The following is a 20,493-nucleotide window of genomic DNA, read 5'->3' on the forward strand; positions in this document are numbered from 1 at the left end:
CAGGGGAGAAAGAAGTTGGAGTACTCAGAAACAATGCCTGCTATGCTGGTTATTTAACAGACTAAACTATCCTGGGGAAACGTAGAGTGCATACAGCCAGAGAGTACTTCTTTTTGACTCTGGGCTTGTATTGCTCATGGTGCCTTGATTTCAGCTATTTCATTCATGGCAGCAATGTTATACCATCACCTGAGACCCTAGCATTGCTCATCATTGGGCCATATTGCTGGATACTTTATGAGAGTTTTGACATCTATAGTCATATGTATACGATATTTCCATAGACACTTTGCCATTGTTGATGAGCATGTTTTATTTTTAAGCCCAATCAGTACTTTTAAGTCTGAATTACACTGACAAAACTGGTGGTTCTCCAATTATAAATGGATGACTATTATAGATATTTAAATTTCAAAGGCAACTGAAGAAATTTTAAATGTCATTCATAGTCATCAGATCTTTTTTTAAAATGTGGTTTCATTTCCACCAAAAAGTTTGCCTTTCTTCAAAACTGTTAATCCACTGAGCCCAGGGAAGTTCAGAAAGGGAAATGTGTGGTCTCTGAATTATATGAAAGTCTGAGTTGGGTCTGAATATCTTCACTTCCTTGAACTGACAGCAATGTGCACATTTTTAGCCTGTAGTTTCAAGTTCAGTATGTGCAGATGTCTTCTCACATCAGTGAGAAAATAAAGCCTTATGAGTCACGTGAACTCTTGGAGTTCCTTAGACTTCTTTAATTACTGCAATCTCAGTCTCAAGAAAGCAGTTCAGTAAATCTCACAAATTACCATAAATTAATAGTCTCTATTAACTGCACTAAAATAAATATTCACTGTCTGCTTTAGTTTTTTTTACACATGGTCCCTAAATTAGCAAAGTTTGAAAGTACACACATAGGAAAATTCTCATTCTTAATCTACTTCATCTGCATGGATGATTTTACTTGCTAAATCAGAAGTTATTCTAATGATTGTTACTGTAAAAGGTGGACATACCAACCCTCTCCTTTGGACTTGAATACACCATGGAAATATATATATTTTTTTACCTTTTACTGTATGTGATTGCCTAAATGGCAAATGAACTCTGCTTTCCTATATAATCAAGGTCTCCAGGACTCGGCAGTCTTCTTCCCTTTATCCCAATGACTACAATTCAAACCCCAGAGAATGCCTAGGAGTCCAGTTTCTTTTTACAAATATTTCCGGGGACTTTCAGATGTTGATATCTTCCTGGTTGTCTCCTGTTATTCCTGGGAGTCACTTCTCATCATTACTTCTCTTTGCTGCCTCAACCCCCTATAGTCAGCTTCACCCCATGGCTAGCTTCTGCCTTAACCTCCAAGATGACCATGAGTTCAACGCTGATGTTGTGTTGTGCTGGTTAAGCAGCTTTAGTGAAGACATACAAACAACACATAGGAATTATAATATAAGAAAGGGAAAACCAGCAGTCATTATTGTGTGTCCCTGTTTTCCAAGATAATCACTATAAACAGGAAAGCCTCTCACTAGCCATATCGTCTGTTGGCCCAGACATTCTGCCCTGTTCTGGGGCCCATTTCCCATCCCTGTAAGAATCATTTCTATCCACCATGATGTTCTCTTTCATAATCTTCAGTGTGATCCTCCATTCAGCTATCACTGTTAAGTTTCTCCACCCAAGGATGTCAACCTTTCATTTTACTGTGCGGAACAGTTTAACTCTTCCCTAACTCAGCTTCTAACACCTGACCAGGCAGTGCTTTTGAATGATCAAAAGCCCATCAAAGTGTCTTCTCTGACAGAAGAGCAGGATCTCCCCAAAACATACTGTGGCCCTAGCTGCCACAGCAGTCTGTACATACTGAAGACAGCTCCTAATATGTCAGATTTTAAAAACCTTTTTGTTTTAAAATAATTTCAAGTATGCAGAAGATAGTATGAAGAAACCCAGTATGTTTTTGACATAGCTTTATCTGTGCTTTTGACCTAGTTTTATCAACTATTAACATTTTATCACATTTACACTATCATTCTCTTCTATATTATTTTTTTCTGAGCCATTTGAGAATAAGTTGCCTAGATTTACTCTTAAACACTTCTGTGTGTATTTCCTAAGAGCAACGTCATCACAAGTAATATGACAAACCAACATCATGTGCCTCCTGGTACGATGCACTGAGGACACACATCACTTCTAGGACATTCCTGCCAAAAATACATAACCTGAATCTAGTCATGAACAAATATCAGACACACGTCAAACAAGAGACATCCTACAAAATAACTAGCCTATAGTCTTCAAACTTGCCACTGTCATGAAAGAAAACAAAGACTGAGGATCTGGTCCAGATTAAAGGACACCAAAGATACATGACAAATGGATTCCATGCATGATCTTAGATTGGATCCTGGACCAGATCAAAAAGAACAGAGTTAAGATAGTGGGGAAACTCTGAATATGAACTTTAGATTAAATAATAATGTTGTATCTCTGTTGTGTTTCCTAATTTTGATAATTATACTGTGGTTATCTATGCCAGCAGATTTTTGCATGTGACTACTTGTGTTTACATGAAACAGCTTCAGTTTCTTACTTGCAAGAAGTCAGACCTTATAATTTAGTTTTGTTATGCCAAACATTATTTGCTGGAGGTATCAAAGGAGCTAGACTTCAGTGTCATGGGAAGTACATATGGCTTTTCTCATGGAGAGATCCTATCATGGAGGAATGCTGGCATCCCTAGAATTGCCACTTGAATCTCTCACCTGAATGATTCTTAAGTTACTGGTTAATAGCTCCACAAGGATAAGCATTTGCTAACTGCGAAGGTGGGACTTCTCAGAAGTCCAAGGTGGGACTCTCAGGGATACATCCTGGGACATGGAAAGTGGTGGGGAAGACACAGAGACAGAGCTTTCCTCCTTCAGATCCAGGTGAAATATGCAGAAACTGGTTGTAGGGACCTAACACTTGTTGCTCAACAAACTTCTTCAAGCTTCTTTGGTTGAGCTGGTTCTGCACACATGTGGTTACTGGAGGAGCCTGTAAGTGACATCTAGGCTGTCAGAAGGAGACTGGAAATCAAGGACTGTTCTGCTCAGTCCTGTAGTAAAGTGTTATTAAGCACTGCAAATGAGCAGGAGAGCAGATTTCAAGCCAGGGGACTTGAGCTGATGCTCATGAAATGATTTTGTTATTTACAGTGAAGCCCTAACTTTAAAAAATGGTTCTGGTGTCTCATATAAGGAGCGATACACCAGACCGCTCAGATTCAAATCTCAGATCTGGCATCAAGTAGTCATGTGACTCTAGGCAAGCTACTTTGTTTCCCTGGGGCTCTCATCTCTTATCTATAAAACTCCTAGAAGTAAACAAAGGCAGTAAGTTCTTGAACATTAGCATTAGTAATTTTTTCCTGTATATGATTCCCCAGGCAAGGGAAACAAAAGCAAAACTAAACAAGTGGGACTTTATCAAACTAAAAAACTTCTGCACAGCAAAGGAAACCAACAACAAAATGAAAAGTTATGCTCTGGAATGGGAGAAGTGATTTATAAATGATATATCTAATAATGGGCTAATATTCAAAGTATATAAAGAACTCCTACAACTTATCACCAAAAGACATAATCTGAGTTAAAAATGGACAGATGACCTGAACATTTTTCCAAAGCAGACATACAGATGGCCAACAGGCACATGAAAAGATGCTCCACATCACTAATAATCAGGGAAATGCAAATCAAAACCACAGTGAGATATCACCTCACACCAGTCAGAATGGCTAGTATTAAAAATACAAGAGATAATAAGTGTTGGTGAATATGTGGAGAAAAGGGAAGCCTTGTGCACTGCTGGTGGAAATGTACACCGTATAGTCACTATATAAAACAGTATGGCATTTCCTCAAAAAAATAAAATTGGAAATATCATATGACCCAGGATTTCTACTTCTGGGTATTTACCTGAAGAAAATAAAAACACTAATTCCAATCAATATATGCACCCCTATGTTTATTTCAGCATTATTTACAATTGTCAAGATATGGAAGCAATCTAAGTGTCCATCAATAGATGAATGAATAAAGATGTGGTGAATATATATACAATGAAATACTATTTAGCCATAAAAATGAATGAAATCTTGCCATTTGCCACAACATGGATGGATCTAGAGGGAAAGTGAAATAAGCCAGACAGAGAAAAACAACTACCATAAGATTTTACTTATATGTGAAATCTAAAAAAATAAAATGAACAAATGAAACAGAAACAGACACATAAATACAGAGAACAAAGTGGTGATTGTCATAGGGGAAGGTGGTAAGGGGATGGGTGAAATAGGTGACGGGGTCAAAGAAGTATGAACTTCCAATTATAAAATAAATAAGTTACGGGGGTGAACATACAGCATAGGAAATATAGTTGATAATATTGAAATAGCTTTGTATGGTGACAAATGGTAGCCACACTTACGATGAGCATTTCATAATGTATATAAACCGTCAAATCATTGTGTTGTATTCCTGAAACTAATATATTTTATATCAACTATACTTCAATTATAAAAAAATGAAGGACTTACTCCCTGCTGTCAGTACCTACAGGGAGTGTCTCAGTGAAGGGACCTGTCTTGTCCATTCAGAGTCATTCCAGCTTCACATCTTGTAACTCCGGGAAGAGGAAATCCTGGGGCAAAATACGTCTAAAACCAAAATCAGTCAAAGGGAGAAATAAAGTTTAAAACCCTTTTATTGCTTACAAACTGTTGTCCGGGCCTTCTCTCTCCCACTCCTGCAGAAGCAAGCGAGTCCTCCCCCCAACCTCTAAGGTTCAGATAAGCTCTCAGTCACCCAGGTAATTACCCACTGATAAGGAGATGAACAACAGTCTCCATCCCTTAGGTACGCCTGTTGATATGCAGATGCACTAAAGCCAGGTGAGAGATTCTGGAAATATTACAGTTTTACCAACACATCTCCCCACAGGATTGCTGTGCTTTATTGTGACCACATGATAATTCAAGTTTGCTTTCTTCCCACTCCAGCTTTCTTACCTTTCCTTCCTTTCCACAGGTGTTTATCTCCAAGGGCACTCTCTAATAAAACTAATCACCATCTCAGGTGGATGAACACAAATCTGCATCTCAGAGTTTTCTTTCCATGAAACCCAATATGCATGAATCACTGAGATGTCCAAGTGTCCAGTCAGATCGGACCTGATGAGTACTCAAAAATTGTCGGCATATTTGTTTCCAAACCTCTCCATCCTTTGCCAGCTACTGGTCTGATTTTGTTTGTGTTGGCATAATTCTAATGTAGCTTCCTTGCACAGGGTAGTGGAGATGGTCTGTGGCAGCAGCAGACATACATCATTCACAAAGACAGAAAAGCTTCATCCTCTCTCCTCCAGAGTACCTAATAACTCTCTCCTCATTAAATAACTCTAACTGGCTTTATTTGGGTCAAATGCCCACCCCTGGGACAATCACTGTGTCCAGGGGAATGAAATCCTCTCATTGGTCATCTTTAGGCAAGGAAAGTGGGACCAGGCAGCCATATAGTGGAAGCATTGCAGTTCTGGAAAGAACAGCATGATCAGCAGAGATAAAAGGAATGGAAAAGGGTGTTGGTCAGTTAACTGCCTCCTGGGAGGGGTGAGTACTTCCTTATATTGCCCTACAGTCTAGCTTGACACCGACAATTTAGGAAACAATGGAAGTCAAAGTGCCTGAGAGAAGATAACTGAGCAACGTATAAAGGCTCCATTTCCTTCATTCTCCATGTCCAGTCAATACCAGTCAGCCCACACCTGTTGCTCCTTTATCACACTCTCTGCCAGTCTTTCCCAGGGCAGTGCATATTACAGTTTACTTGAGCAGTGTTCTCAAAAGGGAAGTTACTTTCCATAACAGAAATATTTTACTCTTCATTACAACCCATCTCCTTTCCTCTAGCTGTGAAACTGATTGAGGTTCTCAAAAAATTTCTACTCACAGCCTTGTGATTACTTTTATAAAAGAGAGAAAAAGCAATAGGAGGAAATGGTTGGCCACAGAAAATATTCTTTCATTTTTGAATTTTCAAATAGTGGAGGAAGGGGAAGGTATGTGGAAGATGTTCAAGAAATAGGTTTATGGGAAACAAGCAACATTATTTCCTAGTATATGACTACTCATGGTCCCCTTCCCATTGCTTCCCCAGCAGAGCACAGACATCAGGAGGTATATGAAAAAATGTGGGAGAGACATGAGGATTTAGATAGTAGGCTTGGAAAAAGAAAGGTGGGGAGAAGTAGAGAGGAGAAAACTTTGGTCAGTTTCAAAGAGCTGGACAGAGCAGCAGTCACCCATGTGGAGGAGGGTGAGAGTGGCTGAGATAGGAAAGAGCAGATTTTTAAGGTATCTTAATTCCTCAGTAGGCATATATGCTTCACTTATTTAATTACATGAGAAAATGGGTACAGATCTGAATTACTTTCTGTATCTGGCAAAGTCCAGGCAGAAAAACAGAAACCTCCGTATTTCAACAGAGGGAATTTCATACCAGGAATTTATTATATGGGTGATGGGCAAGTGGAGAATCCTAACATGGGTGCAGAGGCAACATAAAGATGAACAACTACAGGAAATGGTTACTACTTCCTTGGGGTTGGAGGCAAACTGGGAGGTGGTGGTATAACTCAAGTCCAGAAGCCAGGGCCATTTGGCAGAAGCTGGAGTTTACAGTGACAGCGCCAGCAGGAGCTCATGCCACAGAGGGAGAGGCTGACTGGTGGGATCTGGAGCCTCAGTAGAAATGCAGCCAATTTTGAGATGCCACTTGAAGCAGGAATCTGGGGGAAGAAACACTCTGTCCTTCTTTCCTTCTCCTCACCTTCCAGTTTAGCTGAACATACCAGAAGCCAGAATGCCAAGGAGCCTGGCAAATACAATTCTCTCTGAAACACAGCAGAGCAAGGAGAGGGTGGGGAACAGATTTCAGAGCAAATGGCAAATAACTGGCACATATTTTGATTGTCTAACTACGTTTCTTTGAATTCATCTCTGTGTGGAATGGTACCATGAAATGGACTGCCTTTATGTGGGTTACACATGATCCAAGAGCAATGGAGAAGACCACAATTGAGTACTTTTCCTTGAGTAATTAAAAGTGAAAAATAATATTAGTTTACTAATGGTCATAATTCTGTAGGCTGCCTCAAGTGGTTCATAGACAGCAACCAAAAGAGCTCATGTCTGTCCTCTTTTTTCTTCTCTCATTGTCTTTTCCTTCTCTAATTTCTTCTTTTACCTCTCCGTTAACTATAGCTATTATACAGCTACCCTTACGCAATTAGTCAACTTCAGTCTCTTAGTGGGGTTACCATCCTACACTTCTGTCTCTTTTGTGTCCTGACGTCTGAGTAGTGGTCAGGAAAAAAGTGCTAAATCTGGCTTTTGTCATCTACCACATCTGATATACCTTTGTTCTGACTCTGTTTACATACTTAGCCTCCAGGATGTCATATTTGCCTGGGAATCCAAAAATTTTGGTGTAGTTATTTTATTTTAATTTCCTGTAGTTATATTTAGAGTGATTTTGGATGGAGTTGGCACAATCAGGCTGGGTTTTTTTCCTGGTATCATGGTTAAAAGTATAGCTGTGGGAGGGCCACCTCTTGAAATGATGGGGAGAAGTAGCACTTGTGCTGAGGGACGTGTGTTTACACTTATGTGGTCGTGGAGGCACCACCACCTCTGCTAGCAGCACTGACCCCGGCCCGTGGCCCCAGCCTAAGGCTACTGCTTCTGCCACTGCTACTGCTCCTGCTGCCAGCCGGAGCCTGGCCACAACTATGGAAAGGAGCAGAGGTCTGGGTCACCATGATAGAGAAGCAACTGGCTGCTGTGTACCACACCTTGCTGGTTACGGAGCCCATTGCCGGAACAACTACCACCAAGGTAATAACCACCTATCCCATCGTGGGGTGGGTGTGAGACTGGACCCAAAGACCACGGAATGGCGTGGCACAGACACCTACCATATATCATGTGACTGGCCACTTGCCTTTCGCATCCCCAGGAATGATGAAGCAGACACATTGGCCCAGGTGCCCTGGCTAGAAAGAAAGCCTGCCCTTGATGTGGCCCAATGGCTACATCAGTATTTGTTGCATGTGAGGCAAAAGACAATGTGGGCCTGTCAGTGGGGCTTGCCATTGACCTTTGAAGAAGTCAGCCAAGCCTGGAAGGAGTGCCCTGCATGTTGTGCAGATCAGCAAACCACCAAGAGGGCCCTAGAGAGTCTCTTTGCAGCCTATGGCTGGTCGCCAGTGTTTGAGAGCGATCAAGGCACCCACTTTATTAGACATGCGTTGCAAGGATGGGTACAGCAATTAGGAATAAAATGGATGTGGCCCTGGACATTTTGACACATGGACCGGCTATGTCTGGCTATTCTGGCACCTTGGGGGAAAGGCCTGAAAGCTGGCCTCCTGTATATTACTGGAATAATAGCTGAATGGCCCCCAAAGGTCATGGTAGCATACACAAAACGTCCAGGAGGTAAGAGCATCTTGCAGGGAAGTTTTGTTTTATCTTTATGGCCAGTGCATGTACCTCCCGTAGCCCTATATATTGATGCATCTGTAACTCCCACAGGGAGGGGGGTGAAAGTCTGGTATACTAGACCAGGACGAGACCCCATTCCTGCCACTGTTCCATCACAAGACCACTCTCTTGCATGTATCCTACCTGATGGACAAGATTTGCCTATGCTGGTGTCATTAAAACATGTATCTTATCGCCCTTAAGGTTAGTTTCTCCTACAGTCCTTGTGTCTTCAATGCGCCCCCTGACTACAGCTGCCGCGTGATAATTGCTCTGAACCATCAGCTACTGCCTGCCTATGGAATGGACGAGCTATGGACTTAATCTGCATAAGACTTTGAACTAGCTGAATCCTCTGGCTTGAGGATTGTCATGGTTTTATTGCTGTTGCTATTGTTATGTCATTAGTCTGGACACAATGCTCCAGTTTTCTCACCCAAGGACCACTGCAGAAGAAGGGGAACGAGTAGATTATAAGGGAAGATTTCTGGAGGGGTGGCCTGTGGGCAAAATTGTAGCATTTCCATAACATCTCGCCTGGCTTTGGTGCATTTGCATATCCTCAGGGGTGGAGAGAAGTTCTCTCCATGTCAGTGGGTAATTACCTGGGCAACCGAGGGAGTGTCTGAACCTGAGAGGTTAAGGGGAGGGGCTGGCTTGCTTGATGGCTTCTTCCAGAGCAGAAGAGAAAGACGGCCCTGGACTGCAGTTTCTGAGCAATAAATGGGTTTTAAACTTTATTTCTCCTTTTGACTGTTTTCTGTTTTTAGAGTATTTTGCCCTGGGATTTCCTCTCTCTGGACTTACAATAGCCAAACTGCTTGGGCTTCAAATCCTAACTCCAGTATTTCCTAATTATATGATCTTTGTCAAACTGCTCTGGGTCTCAGTTTCCTCATCTGTAAAAGTAATCATAGTAAGAGGACCTACTTTATAGGGGTTGTATTGTTAGACTCAAACAAATTTATATACTGAATATATATATGTGTGTATGTGTGTATACACATGTGTCAACCTATATATACACATATGCGTATGTAGAAACACATCTTAGAGAATTTATAGCATGTAAACATCCTATAAATAGCAATCATCACTATTGTTACTATTTTTCTCAACAAGAGAGAAGAGTAAATGCTGCTCAAGCCTATCAAAAGGTTTCATGCCTATTTAATATTTTTTTACCCAGCATGAAGTCATGGCTAGTCAGGTGACTCTAAAATAGCTACTTGATAACTGATTAGTCAAAAAGTTAATTAACTGTGTAAGATACATCCATGAATTGCACTATTTGTCTCTCAGTTGTAGAAACTGGTTTCATTTCCCACTATGTTGAGTTGTGATTGGATCATTACGAACCCTTTTTCTGAAGTTTTTTTTTATGGTTTAGAGATTTAAATTTGTTATGGAAACAAGCTTTTCAGTTGACCAATGATTAGCTAATTTCATATAATAGAAAAGGAAACAGATTGCCCCAAGGTTGCTGTTTTCATTTCCTCATGGGAAGAAGAAGCATAGCAGAAAAGAAAAGCAGTCGCAAGGCACTGAACCTCTGCCACCATGGGGAACTGGGCTGTGAATGAGGGGCTCTCCATCTTTGTCACTGTAAGTACCAATGAGAGAGAAATTATAAATTCTCTGACTTGTCTGGGTCCTCTTGAGAACTAAAATAGAGCAAAGACTTTTGGTATTTGTTTGTTTGAGAAGTTACTTTGAAACTGAAGTACTATGTAACATACATCATCCTATAAGAAGACTGAATCCATTCTTCCAAACTTATTAATGGAAAGAATATATCTGGAGGCTCACTTCACCTAGTTTATTTCTCGAGTTTTCAGGAGTACTAAATTAGCCAGCATTTCGCAGAGGAAGTAGGAGACGTTTCATGCTAATAATCCCTGAATCTGAGTTTATTAATGTTTACTCAGAGGCAAATTTCTCTATGTTTCATGTGTTTATATACCTCTTAAAAATGGGCAATTGAAATTTTATACCATTTTCCAAATAACATGTACAGGATTGGTTCATGTAAGGGAAATTGGCCTTTATTTCAGTAATTATACCAAAAGTAATTGAAGGTCTCATCTTTCATTTTTTAAAATGTATCTTCTTTTCTCTCAGGTAGAGGAGTTATTTATGAGACTTATAAAAATTCAAGGGAAGGAAATTGAAATAAGCTCTCTAGACTCATATATAGTGTATATATGATGTATATTACATATATAAAGCCATATAATCTACCTTGAGAAACAATTTTTGTAAGTAAAGATAAGGCTAATTTTCACATAGACATGTTAATTTCTTTAGTTTTTAGCATAACAAAGATTAACAATGAAGATGGTGATCTCAGCAAAGCAGTCATGGACAATTGGGAAGATAGAATGTGACTTATAATAGCCTTTCCAAATAGCCAATGAAAGTATTATACAGATGTTAAAAAAATCATTTATGAATGGACCTTTTGAAAGAATTTATCATGAAGTAAATATTGAGTCTGAATTGTAGAAGTAGAGAGAAATTTGTGGCACAAATAAAATGAAAACAACAAATATTTTGTCACTAAAAGAAATGCTAAACCAACATCTTAATGCAATATAGAATTCTTCTGAGAGCTCGGAGCTGTTAACTTGATTTCTTATCACCATTTTGAGAACAGATTACTCCTCTAGAAAACAAGTTCAAATTATACTTTAGGCTCCTACCAAGAAATTCCCTAGGAAATGACCTCCTTCTAAATGATACACTCATATACTCGAAAGTGAAGATACAGCTTAGAAAGCAAGAATAAGAATGATGAGGATAAGAAATGGAGAAGTTGTTTTAGTACCTTCTTCTTTATAAAGAGAGACTATTGTCAAGCATCTATGGACATTTACTGGCTTTAAAGCACAGTTAAGATCACTATAGAGCAGAAGACAGAGGACTGGGCATTGTCACTGTTTGATGCAGTCAGTGCTTGGGAAGAAATGAGCATTCACAGTCTAGAGGAGTCTCTTTTTAAAAAAATATCCCACGCTCCCGCATCTCCTCATTCATGCTCTATATCCCCTCCATCAAAAGCAAAACTTACCAAATAGAATTAAAGCCTTGCTCTTTTGGCTGGTAAGACCTCCAGTAACTGGAGTGGGATACTGTGTGGTGGAGAGAGGTGATTGGCACATGGGAAAGTAGAACACAATGCCCTGCTGGTGTGAGGACAGTATAGTAGCATATTCCTTTCCCTTCTCTTTTTAAGAGTCACCTGCTATCATGTACCTATCTAAGATTAAGAAGAAAAGAGGAGGAGAAAGAAAGGAGTGGAGATAGTCTGATAATAATTTGGCATACTGGCCAAATAGTAAAACAAACCCGGGGAACAACACAGGATGGAAGGTTAATTACAAAGTGTAGAGACACTGTTGTAGGGAAGAGGGGAAGAGCTGGCTCTAAGCTGGTTACACCCAGCTTTGTAACCAACTTTGCTGAAGGCTGGACTTGGGGAAGACCTGATCCTGGTCTGACTCCAATCTTGTGTGAAATCTACCTGTTGAAATGTGAAAACTTGACGCAATTTTTTCTGTTTGTGCAGCTGGTATGGTTGGGGATAAACATCTTCCTCTTTGTCTACTACTATAAGGTTTATCTAGAGCCTCGATTCTATTACACACGAAGACTTCTTGGGGTAAGTTTAAGTTCTATCTCATGCAGTATTGGCTGGCTTACATTTCTAATCAGAGATTCTTGTTGTGACCAACCCATACAGCATTATCAGCCTCACTCCCTCCATTGCAACCCCCTAGGCAAGAGTCTTTAGGCCTTCCAGAGTGGGACAAACAAAAGTGTGGCAGACCGTCACAGCGGCGTCCCTTCCCTCCCAAGAACTACTGTGCCAGTTTAGTTTAAAAGGAGAAATCTAATAACTGACTCTGTAATGGAAGGCCAGGTTGGAGAGATCCACCCAGGGGTGACACAGGTGGAACAAGTGGGACTTTCCATATTCTCTAAATCATCTGATTCCTACCCCTTTTGTATGCAGAGGGCCCTGCTCCTAGTGACACGTTGTGAAATGATCTTCAGGAAATGAGCCTCCCCTTACATATGGAGCCTTTGAGGAACTTGCCCCAGGTTCACATTCATTGTAACCAGCTGACTTAACTTGGGTCTGTTAGCATTCCTGGTTTCCTTGAACTGCGTGGCTCTTCCTCACAGATGAAAACAATTACGATTACAGCTGCCCCCAGAGGATATCATTTTTTACAGCATACTGAAACCATGATTCCTTACTTAATACTAATTGTAATATGAATTACAATTCATATGTATATATAATTATACTACATTATTGTAGTTATTATAACTTATTCAGGTTGATGCTGAGAAGGATGATTTCCCTTTGCTTTCTGCATCCAAAATATACAACTTCTTCAGGTATTACAAAAAATAATTATAATGCCAAAGCATTATACCATGCCAACTTAAGTTGCTGTCGAAGTCAGTTTAAATGCTAAGAAAATCTTTAAAAAGGCCCAGTTTCTATAATGAGCTCTAGTTAATGATACGTGTGCTTAAATATTTGGGGGGAAATGAAATGATGTCTGCAACTTTGAAATGTACGAAAATAAGATGTGTTGATGGATGGATAGAGGGATGGGTAGATGGTTGGATAGATGGATAGATATGTGATAAAGCAGGCATAGCAAAATGGAAAAGGTGGAATTTGGGAGATAGGTAAACAGGTATTTATTGTGAAATTATTCAAATTCTCTTTATGTTTGAATGTTTTCATAATAAAATATTGCAGTAGGGGGAAGGGCCAGATTAAAACAGAGGATCGCAGCAAACCCCAAAGGTAAACTATTGGCTCTGAAGGACCTTCCTTTCCAGATAACGTGATGTGTCTGGTGTATGGGCCTCATGCTGGCAACTCTGGAGAAGCCGGGCGGTGGGGGGCGGTGTTCTGTGCTCACAGAACTCACTCTGCTTCTTATCCTGTTTCTTCCAGGCAGCGCTGCCATTGGCTAGAGCCCCTGCAGCCTGTCTGAATTTCAACTGCATGCTGATTCTGCTGCCAGTCTGTAGAAATCTGCTCTCCTTCCTCAGGGGTTCCAGTGCGGTAAGAGCAAAAGTTTACAAAGTTTGAGTTCCTCAAAAGCTAAATGACCTTTCTTAGGAAAAGTAAATCAATTCATGAGCCAAGCCATGCCTGATTCTCTAGTTTATTTCCATATTATTTGTTGATGGAGCATCCTGGGACAACCATTTAAACTGGAACAGACATTTTTAAAAACCCACAACCAATCAACCTATACATCAACAATAGTAATAAAGCACTTGTGTATGCACACACACATGCACACACAGACATACGTAACACAATATATATGTATGTGGATATAAACAGGACTTTATGAGGCTGACATGAAATTTGGGAATTAATCCTACAGTGACATGTTTTCTGAAAATTTTCAATCAGAGATAATCTCTTTTGTGGATAACATCCCAAGCAGATGAAATCAATGACCAATGAGTCACACTATAATGAATGTGACTATGAGGTTCTGGGTCCATGGAATTGAGGGGTTCAGAGCTTCCAAATTCCCAGGGCTCCTTTAACCCTCACTTCAGCAATTTAGTGAACCCCTAAAAGTACTATGTTAAAAGAACAAAAATGATGTAACATATAAAAGGAATATGAATTTCTTATTGATATTAATATAAAAATATAAGAAACAACAAACTACACATATACTCAAACAAAATGGTACAAAACAAAATATAATGGGTCCCATGCAACATTACAAATAAGCAGCTACAAGGAGTCAAAGGAGGGGAAAATTATATAAGGAGGGGTAGGGGGTGGAGAAAGGCTTCTTAGAGAAGGTACATCGGATATGGACATACAAGAATAAAATAAGTCTCTAGAAGATATAAATAAGAGAGAATGACATTCTACATGGAGAAGATGGCATGGGCAAAAGCACAGGAAATGGTGGGGATATCGTATTCTTGAAAGCCACATACAAGCATGGCTTCTGGTTTTTCTCTGAATTGGCTTGCCATTCCTGACCTCACCAAAGAGGGTAGCTGGGAAAAGTTAGGGATTGATAGCCTGGTGGGACCCATTCTACTGCCTCATTGTGACTAGTAGCCTCTGTTTTTCCTTTTAATAAAATGTGTTTTATAATAGCTAGCTTTAAAAAAAAATACCTATTAAGTAGGGGTCATTTGTAGAGGAGAGCATTAAGCAATCTACTTTGATAGGAATGTAGGGACAGTAAAGGGAAGATGTCTGAGGTAAGGCTGGAGGGAGAACTGGAGCTTTGCTCGTAAACTGGGACCTTACATGTATAACAGAGGAGTTGATACTTAACTTGGCAGTCACAGAATATTTGGGGGAAGGAAAGCGATCTAAGCTGTCAATAACAAGTAGAACTTGCCTTGAACTCTGCCTTGTTTTTTCTAGTCTGAGTAAATTCACATTGATCTGACAGAGAATTTATTTTCTTTAAGAACTGTACAACACTCAACTTGCTAATAAGGATTAGAGGCTACAGTTAACAGTTGACATTGATTACGAGGATTTCCAAATAATCTTCTCAATTTAAGAAACCACAGAGGGAAAATTCCATTTGAAAGTTTTACTGTTGAACCACCTGCAAAGTACAACATCTGGTATATTGTAGGTGCCCAATGAATATTTGCTAAATGAAGCTTATATACTGTAGCTTTTCGTTTTTAAGGAGACGTGGTTAATTTTTATTCTCCCCCTATCACCTGTTTGAATACTTTCTATTTAGAGGAAGTAAACCCTGAGAAACAGGCAGTGTTTTCACCATTTCACTAGGATGACCCATTAAGAAATCCTTGTTACCCCACAGGCCCAGATTGCACTGTCTTCGAGCTGCCAAGCCCCATGAGCGGCACATGTTGTAATAGCTGATTTTAGGCTTCCTGTGGCCCAGGAGGAAATGTTCTTGTGAGGGTCTTTAAAGACAGGGATGAAATGAGGCTGCCCTTCAAATTGCCAAGAAGCTCAGACCTGTAGCCAGAGGAATCTGTATGTCAAAGAATATATATTTTTTAAATTAGCAGCAAGCAACATTGTTTTAGACAGGGCATGTTGCTCCTTCCAGTTTCCAAACCTGAAATGTGAATTTAGTAAATGAAACTTCTTTTTTGATTGGGATTAAAATGAGTGAGCATGCTGTGACTAATATTGGAAGTTATAATAGCTGCCACTTACTGAGTCTTCAAAGACCTCACCTCATGAAATCCGCCTATCAAGCCAGTTAGTGGGGATGAAATTAAATTGAAGTGTTGAGATTCAAACCCAGGTCATTGTGCACCCAGAGCCCATTCACTTTCCTAAGTGCCACCTGATCTCAAAACTGTCTTCTTGCAGAAAGTCCATCATGTATATGAATGTTTGAGCATGCTGAATAACCTAGGCTAGAAATGGCAGGGATGTTGTAACTTCAAGGATTTTACACAAACTGAACAGTCACAGAACTTCCTTTCAGTTTCTAGTAATCTTCATAATTTAGACTTTGCTTTATGTATAATCCTTCTGGTTACCTGGAGAAATAAAGCCCCAGGGTTGGTCCACCCCAGGAAAGGTAGGGGTTAAGGATTCTCAGCTTGCTTTCTTAAGAGAAATGGGGAAGAATGGGGCTCAGCATACTGAAGTCCTCAAAGAAGTCTTACTAACCCAACTGGCCATGCAGAAACTACGTTCTAACTGGTTGGAAGTCCTAGTCTTAAGATCAGAAAGAAACATGAAAGTGAGATAATGAGCTCTTATCTGTAACCTTATATGGTCTGGGAGTCAGAAGACCTCAACATGGCTCTATCTCAGTAGTCTAGGGCCAGTCTCTTGGACTTCCTGTCTCATCGTTTCTTTTTTGTTTTTGTTTTTTCAGCTGAAAAGTAGGTGAGGTAAGGCAAATGTAAGAATGAATATGACATTCTGAAAGTATATTAATTGACTTGAGTTGCCAGTCAACAAATATTTGTTGAGTGCCAGCTATGTGCTAAGCACTGGGGACACATAGTGAATAAAGAGTAAGACATAGATAGGCCATGAGCTCAAGGAGCTTAGAGTTTTATGGAGGAGATAGATAATAAACATGTAATTGCAAAATTTCAGTGCTATACAAATACAGTGGGGTTCTTCTTCCTCACACAGTCTGCTGCCACCAGGTTGGGGTATTACTGTCAGCTTCTTCACCTGAGTTTTGTAGATTCAAGGCTTGCTCTCGCTATTTCTCCCAAATTGCATATAAATATCTAATTCAGATTCATTCATGGCATGTGTGGTGACACCAGGTGTACATAAAATAGAACTTTTAAGTTTCTGTGACACTAATATCACAAAAACTCATGTCATACCTCATTAAATATGTACTTCTCAGTTTCATTCCTCAATTAACAAAAAATTCTATCTTGCAGTTTGAAGGGAGCGTAGAAATTTGCTAAGATGATTCAAAACTCAACCTTGCAATTGAATGTTAGCTTACTGACGTTGGGCAAAGCTCTAGATAACAGTAACAGAGAAATGTCCCTTTAGAAGTCAATGGCAAAAAGCAAAGAGGCAGTTCAGTGAGGAAGCTGTGGGGCATGATGACAGCTTGGGTAATTAGTAGGTGGCTGGCAATAATTCAGACATGACTCAAAAGAATAAAAATGGTGTCTGTGTGATGGAGAGGAACAAAAAAGCCCTGGGCAGTTACAGGCAGCAGAGTCCTTTCTTCCCACCCCACCAACCAGCTCTTGCCTCCTTTTCAGGAAATGGTGAGGCTATTGTATCTGGAAGCACCGTATAAGCATGACTTGCAGCCTCTCTTTGGATTTTTTTTTTTTTTTTTTGCCATTCTGACCACACCACAGAGGGTAGTTAGGAAAAATTAGGGATTGGTGCCATGGTAGAACCCATTCCACTGGCCCATTAGTGTCTAATAGTCTCTGTTTTTCCTTTTAATCAATTGTTTCATATTAATAGGCTTCACAAAAAATTACCTGTAAATATCCAATAGACTATTACAGAATGGACCTTATATTTCCCAAGCACATCTCTCTATGGTTCTGGCATTCAATTAATTTTTCTCAGTCTGTTGCTTAAGCTGATAAGGGGCACTGAAATCTATTATTTCATATTTTTAATGATCCATGCTGCTGATGATAAAGGTAGAACTATGGAGACAGTGTAGAGACCACAGCAAAACCACATTCCTTTTCTTCAGATTCAGCATGCAGGAGCTGGTGTTTCGTCCTCCAAAAGTTTCAAAACAATTTGTCAGGAAGTAGAAAAGAAAAGTGGGGCAAGTATACATATGCGGGCAAATACGTCTCTATAGGTTTAGAATAATCATCTTAGGTTCTAGGACAGTGAAAATGTAATTCATTTACCCAAATTATTATTAAAGGATTTTTAAATATGCATGCTATATTGTTGTGCATACAGGATGCTTACCTTATAACTGGGGAGCCAAGCCATGCTACCTGAAAAGTTCAATAATGATACAAAAAGCATCAAATATTTATTAAACACCTCTCAATGAATCTATGAAACATCCCTATGAGAGAAGAGCTATAATAATTATATAGGTGAGAAAGCTAGAAACTGAGCATATTGTTAAATGTCACATAGCTAGGTGGTAGGACTGGAATCCAACACACAATTCTTTGAAATGTAATTCAGTACTGCTTTCTGACTTTACTAATTCCAGTTCACTGATTCTTAGGACTCCTTGCATTCCATCACTCCAGCAAAAAGTGTAGTAATTATCTATTGCTGTGTAACAAATTTCCACAAACTCAGTGGCTCAAAACAATCCCAACTGATTAGCTCACAGTTCTGCAGGTCAGAAGTCCAGCATCCTGTGATTGGGTTCTCTACTGAGGGTATCATAAAGCTGAAATCAAGGTGTCACTGGAGCTGAATTCTCATGGACATTCTGGGTAAAACTCCAAGCTCATTCTTGTTTGAGAACTGAGGTTCCTGTCTCATTGCTGGCGGGCGTCCAGGGGCAGCTGTCAGATTTCAGATGTCCCCGTATTCCTTGCCATGTGGCTTCCTCTGTCTTCAAGCCCAGTAACAGTGCCTCAAATGCTTCTCATACCTTGAAACTTTGACCTTTTCCACCTCTTTCTTTTAGAACCAAATTTAAAGGGCTCATGTTTTTGGGTTCAGGCTCACCCATATAACCTCTGTCTTACAGTCAGTTTGGAACATCAATTTCCTCTGCAAAGTCCCTTTGCCATAGAATGTAACAAAATCATGGGCATGATATCCCAGCATATTCTCAGCTCAGGTCCCACCCACACTCAAAGGGAGGAGAGTATATAAGGTCATTGGGGATCATCTTAGAATTCTGCCTACCACAAGGACTCTAAGAAACTATAGAAAAACCTAGCAGTTGAGAAACACAAAAAAGATATTTCCTTTAAATTGTAAAGAATACAAAGTAGTAAAATAATCTGTAGAACTTGAACACAAAAGACAAGGCTGTATAAGAAAAGAACAGTCAATTTTCACCAACAGAAATATAAAATAAGTGATTTCAAACAGGAAACACTTGCTTTGAGAGACTGAGTCACGGCTCAGCTCCACCAGTGGACACTTAGTTGTAGCTGATGCTGTTGGTGTTCTACGCATATTCCCTCCACACTGACAGTTTCAATGCATGGGGCAGCTGCCTTCTCCAAGCCCCAGTCAGTCTCTGCCTAAGAATTATGTTTCAGCCCTCCCTGGGGCAAGCCTGAAAAGCTAGGGAACTGATGTCCTGGGAACAGGTCCTCAGCTAGTGATGGATGGGAGTTGTTGGACACCCAAGCTACTTAACCCCTTGAATAAAGAACATAAAACAGAATTCTAGGGTGTATTCTGCACAGTCTCCCAGAGTTCCTGATCAGAGAGCTCTATAATATGCTTTGCTAGGAGCGGCTGACACCCTAACACACCCTTTAGTGGTTTCCTTCCTTCCCAGTCTTCCTTACCCCAACCTTGTTTCCTGTGATCACTTTCTAGATGCAGTACTTACACTTAAATTCTTGTCTTGGATTTTTTTTAGATAGGTAGAATAATAGTGAATATATCTTTACATTTGGTTTGGTGGGAAAGGGCATGGACCTTAATGACAAATAGACTAGGATCCCAGCCAATGTGAGATTCAGCTTTAGTTTCCTTATCTGTAAAATGAGGACAGTAATCCTTATCTCGTTGCATTAAATGAGATCGATTATGGGTAAACTGAATGGCTCACATAAGGGACCCAGTGAAGCCTAATTCCTTTTTTCCTTTTTCTGGACTCCTCAGTGTCTTCCTTACTAGTGTTTCTGTAGTTTCAGCAATCTGCTGTTCTGCTCCAAGCAGCCTTCCCTCTCTAGATGTAGCTAACTGAAAGATAGTAGTGTAAGTACAATTTTCCATGCAAGTATATTTTTTCTATAAAATCAGAACATTTTATTAAAAATAAGCCAAATATTAAACATCCCTATATTTAAATTGAATATGTTTAAAACCAGGTATTTATAATACTTAAGATTTTCTTGGCATTTCACTCTGCTTTCCTTAAAAGTTCTCTGTCTCTCTATGGCAATCTATTTAGACTTGAGAGCACAGCAGCCAGAACAAGCATTTGACCAGTTGTCAGGAGCACACAGCTTTGATTCAACCATAAACCAGGTTTTTCTTTTCTACTTTGGTCATTGACCTGAATCAAGATTCAAACCCATATCTTATGTGTTGGTAAGACAGTTACACTGAAACACTGACAAAAATTCTGTTTTTAAACTCAAGGAAATCATATAAGGTCTGAAATATCAGAATATTGATACCTGTGGCATCAAATAGCCTGGGTTTAAATCCCAGCTCTGCCACTTACTAACTCTGTGACCCAAGACTAGGTAACCTCGCTCTGCCCTTTTTCCTCATGTGT

The 20,493-nt window shown here is 39.8% G+C and overlaps 1 protein-coding gene across 2 annotated transcripts in view; it reads left to right on the forward strand.

The window, feature by feature from the left end:
• Window positions 1-10,035: 10,035 nt before the first annotated feature.
• The window catches only part of LOC118924315 (cytochrome b-245 heavy chain), a 32,310-nt gene continuing 21,852 nt past the window's right edge, over window positions 10,036-20,493 (forward strand). The window contains exons 1-3 of one of the 2 annotated variants that reach the window (XM_036908991.2): window positions 10,036-10,183; window positions 12,147-12,239; window positions 13,560-13,670. In XM_036908991.2, the coding sequence (XP_036764886.1) occupies window positions 10,139-10,183; window positions 12,147-12,239; window positions 13,560-13,670 (249 nt within the window). In that variant the 5' untranslated portion in view covers window positions 10,036-10,138. The remainder of the gene's footprint in view (window positions 10,184-12,146; window positions 12,240-13,559; window positions 13,671-20,493) is intronic. The other variant, XM_036908992.2, reaches the window with a different exon arrangement.

Source organism: Manis pentadactyla, chromosome X, assembly GCF_030020395.1.
Source record: "Manis pentadactyla isolate mManPen7 chromosome X, mManPen7.hap1, whole genome shotgun sequence".
In the NCBI taxonomy this organism is placed as follows: Eukaryota; Metazoa; Chordata; class Mammalia; order Pholidota; family Manidae; genus Manis; species Manis pentadactyla.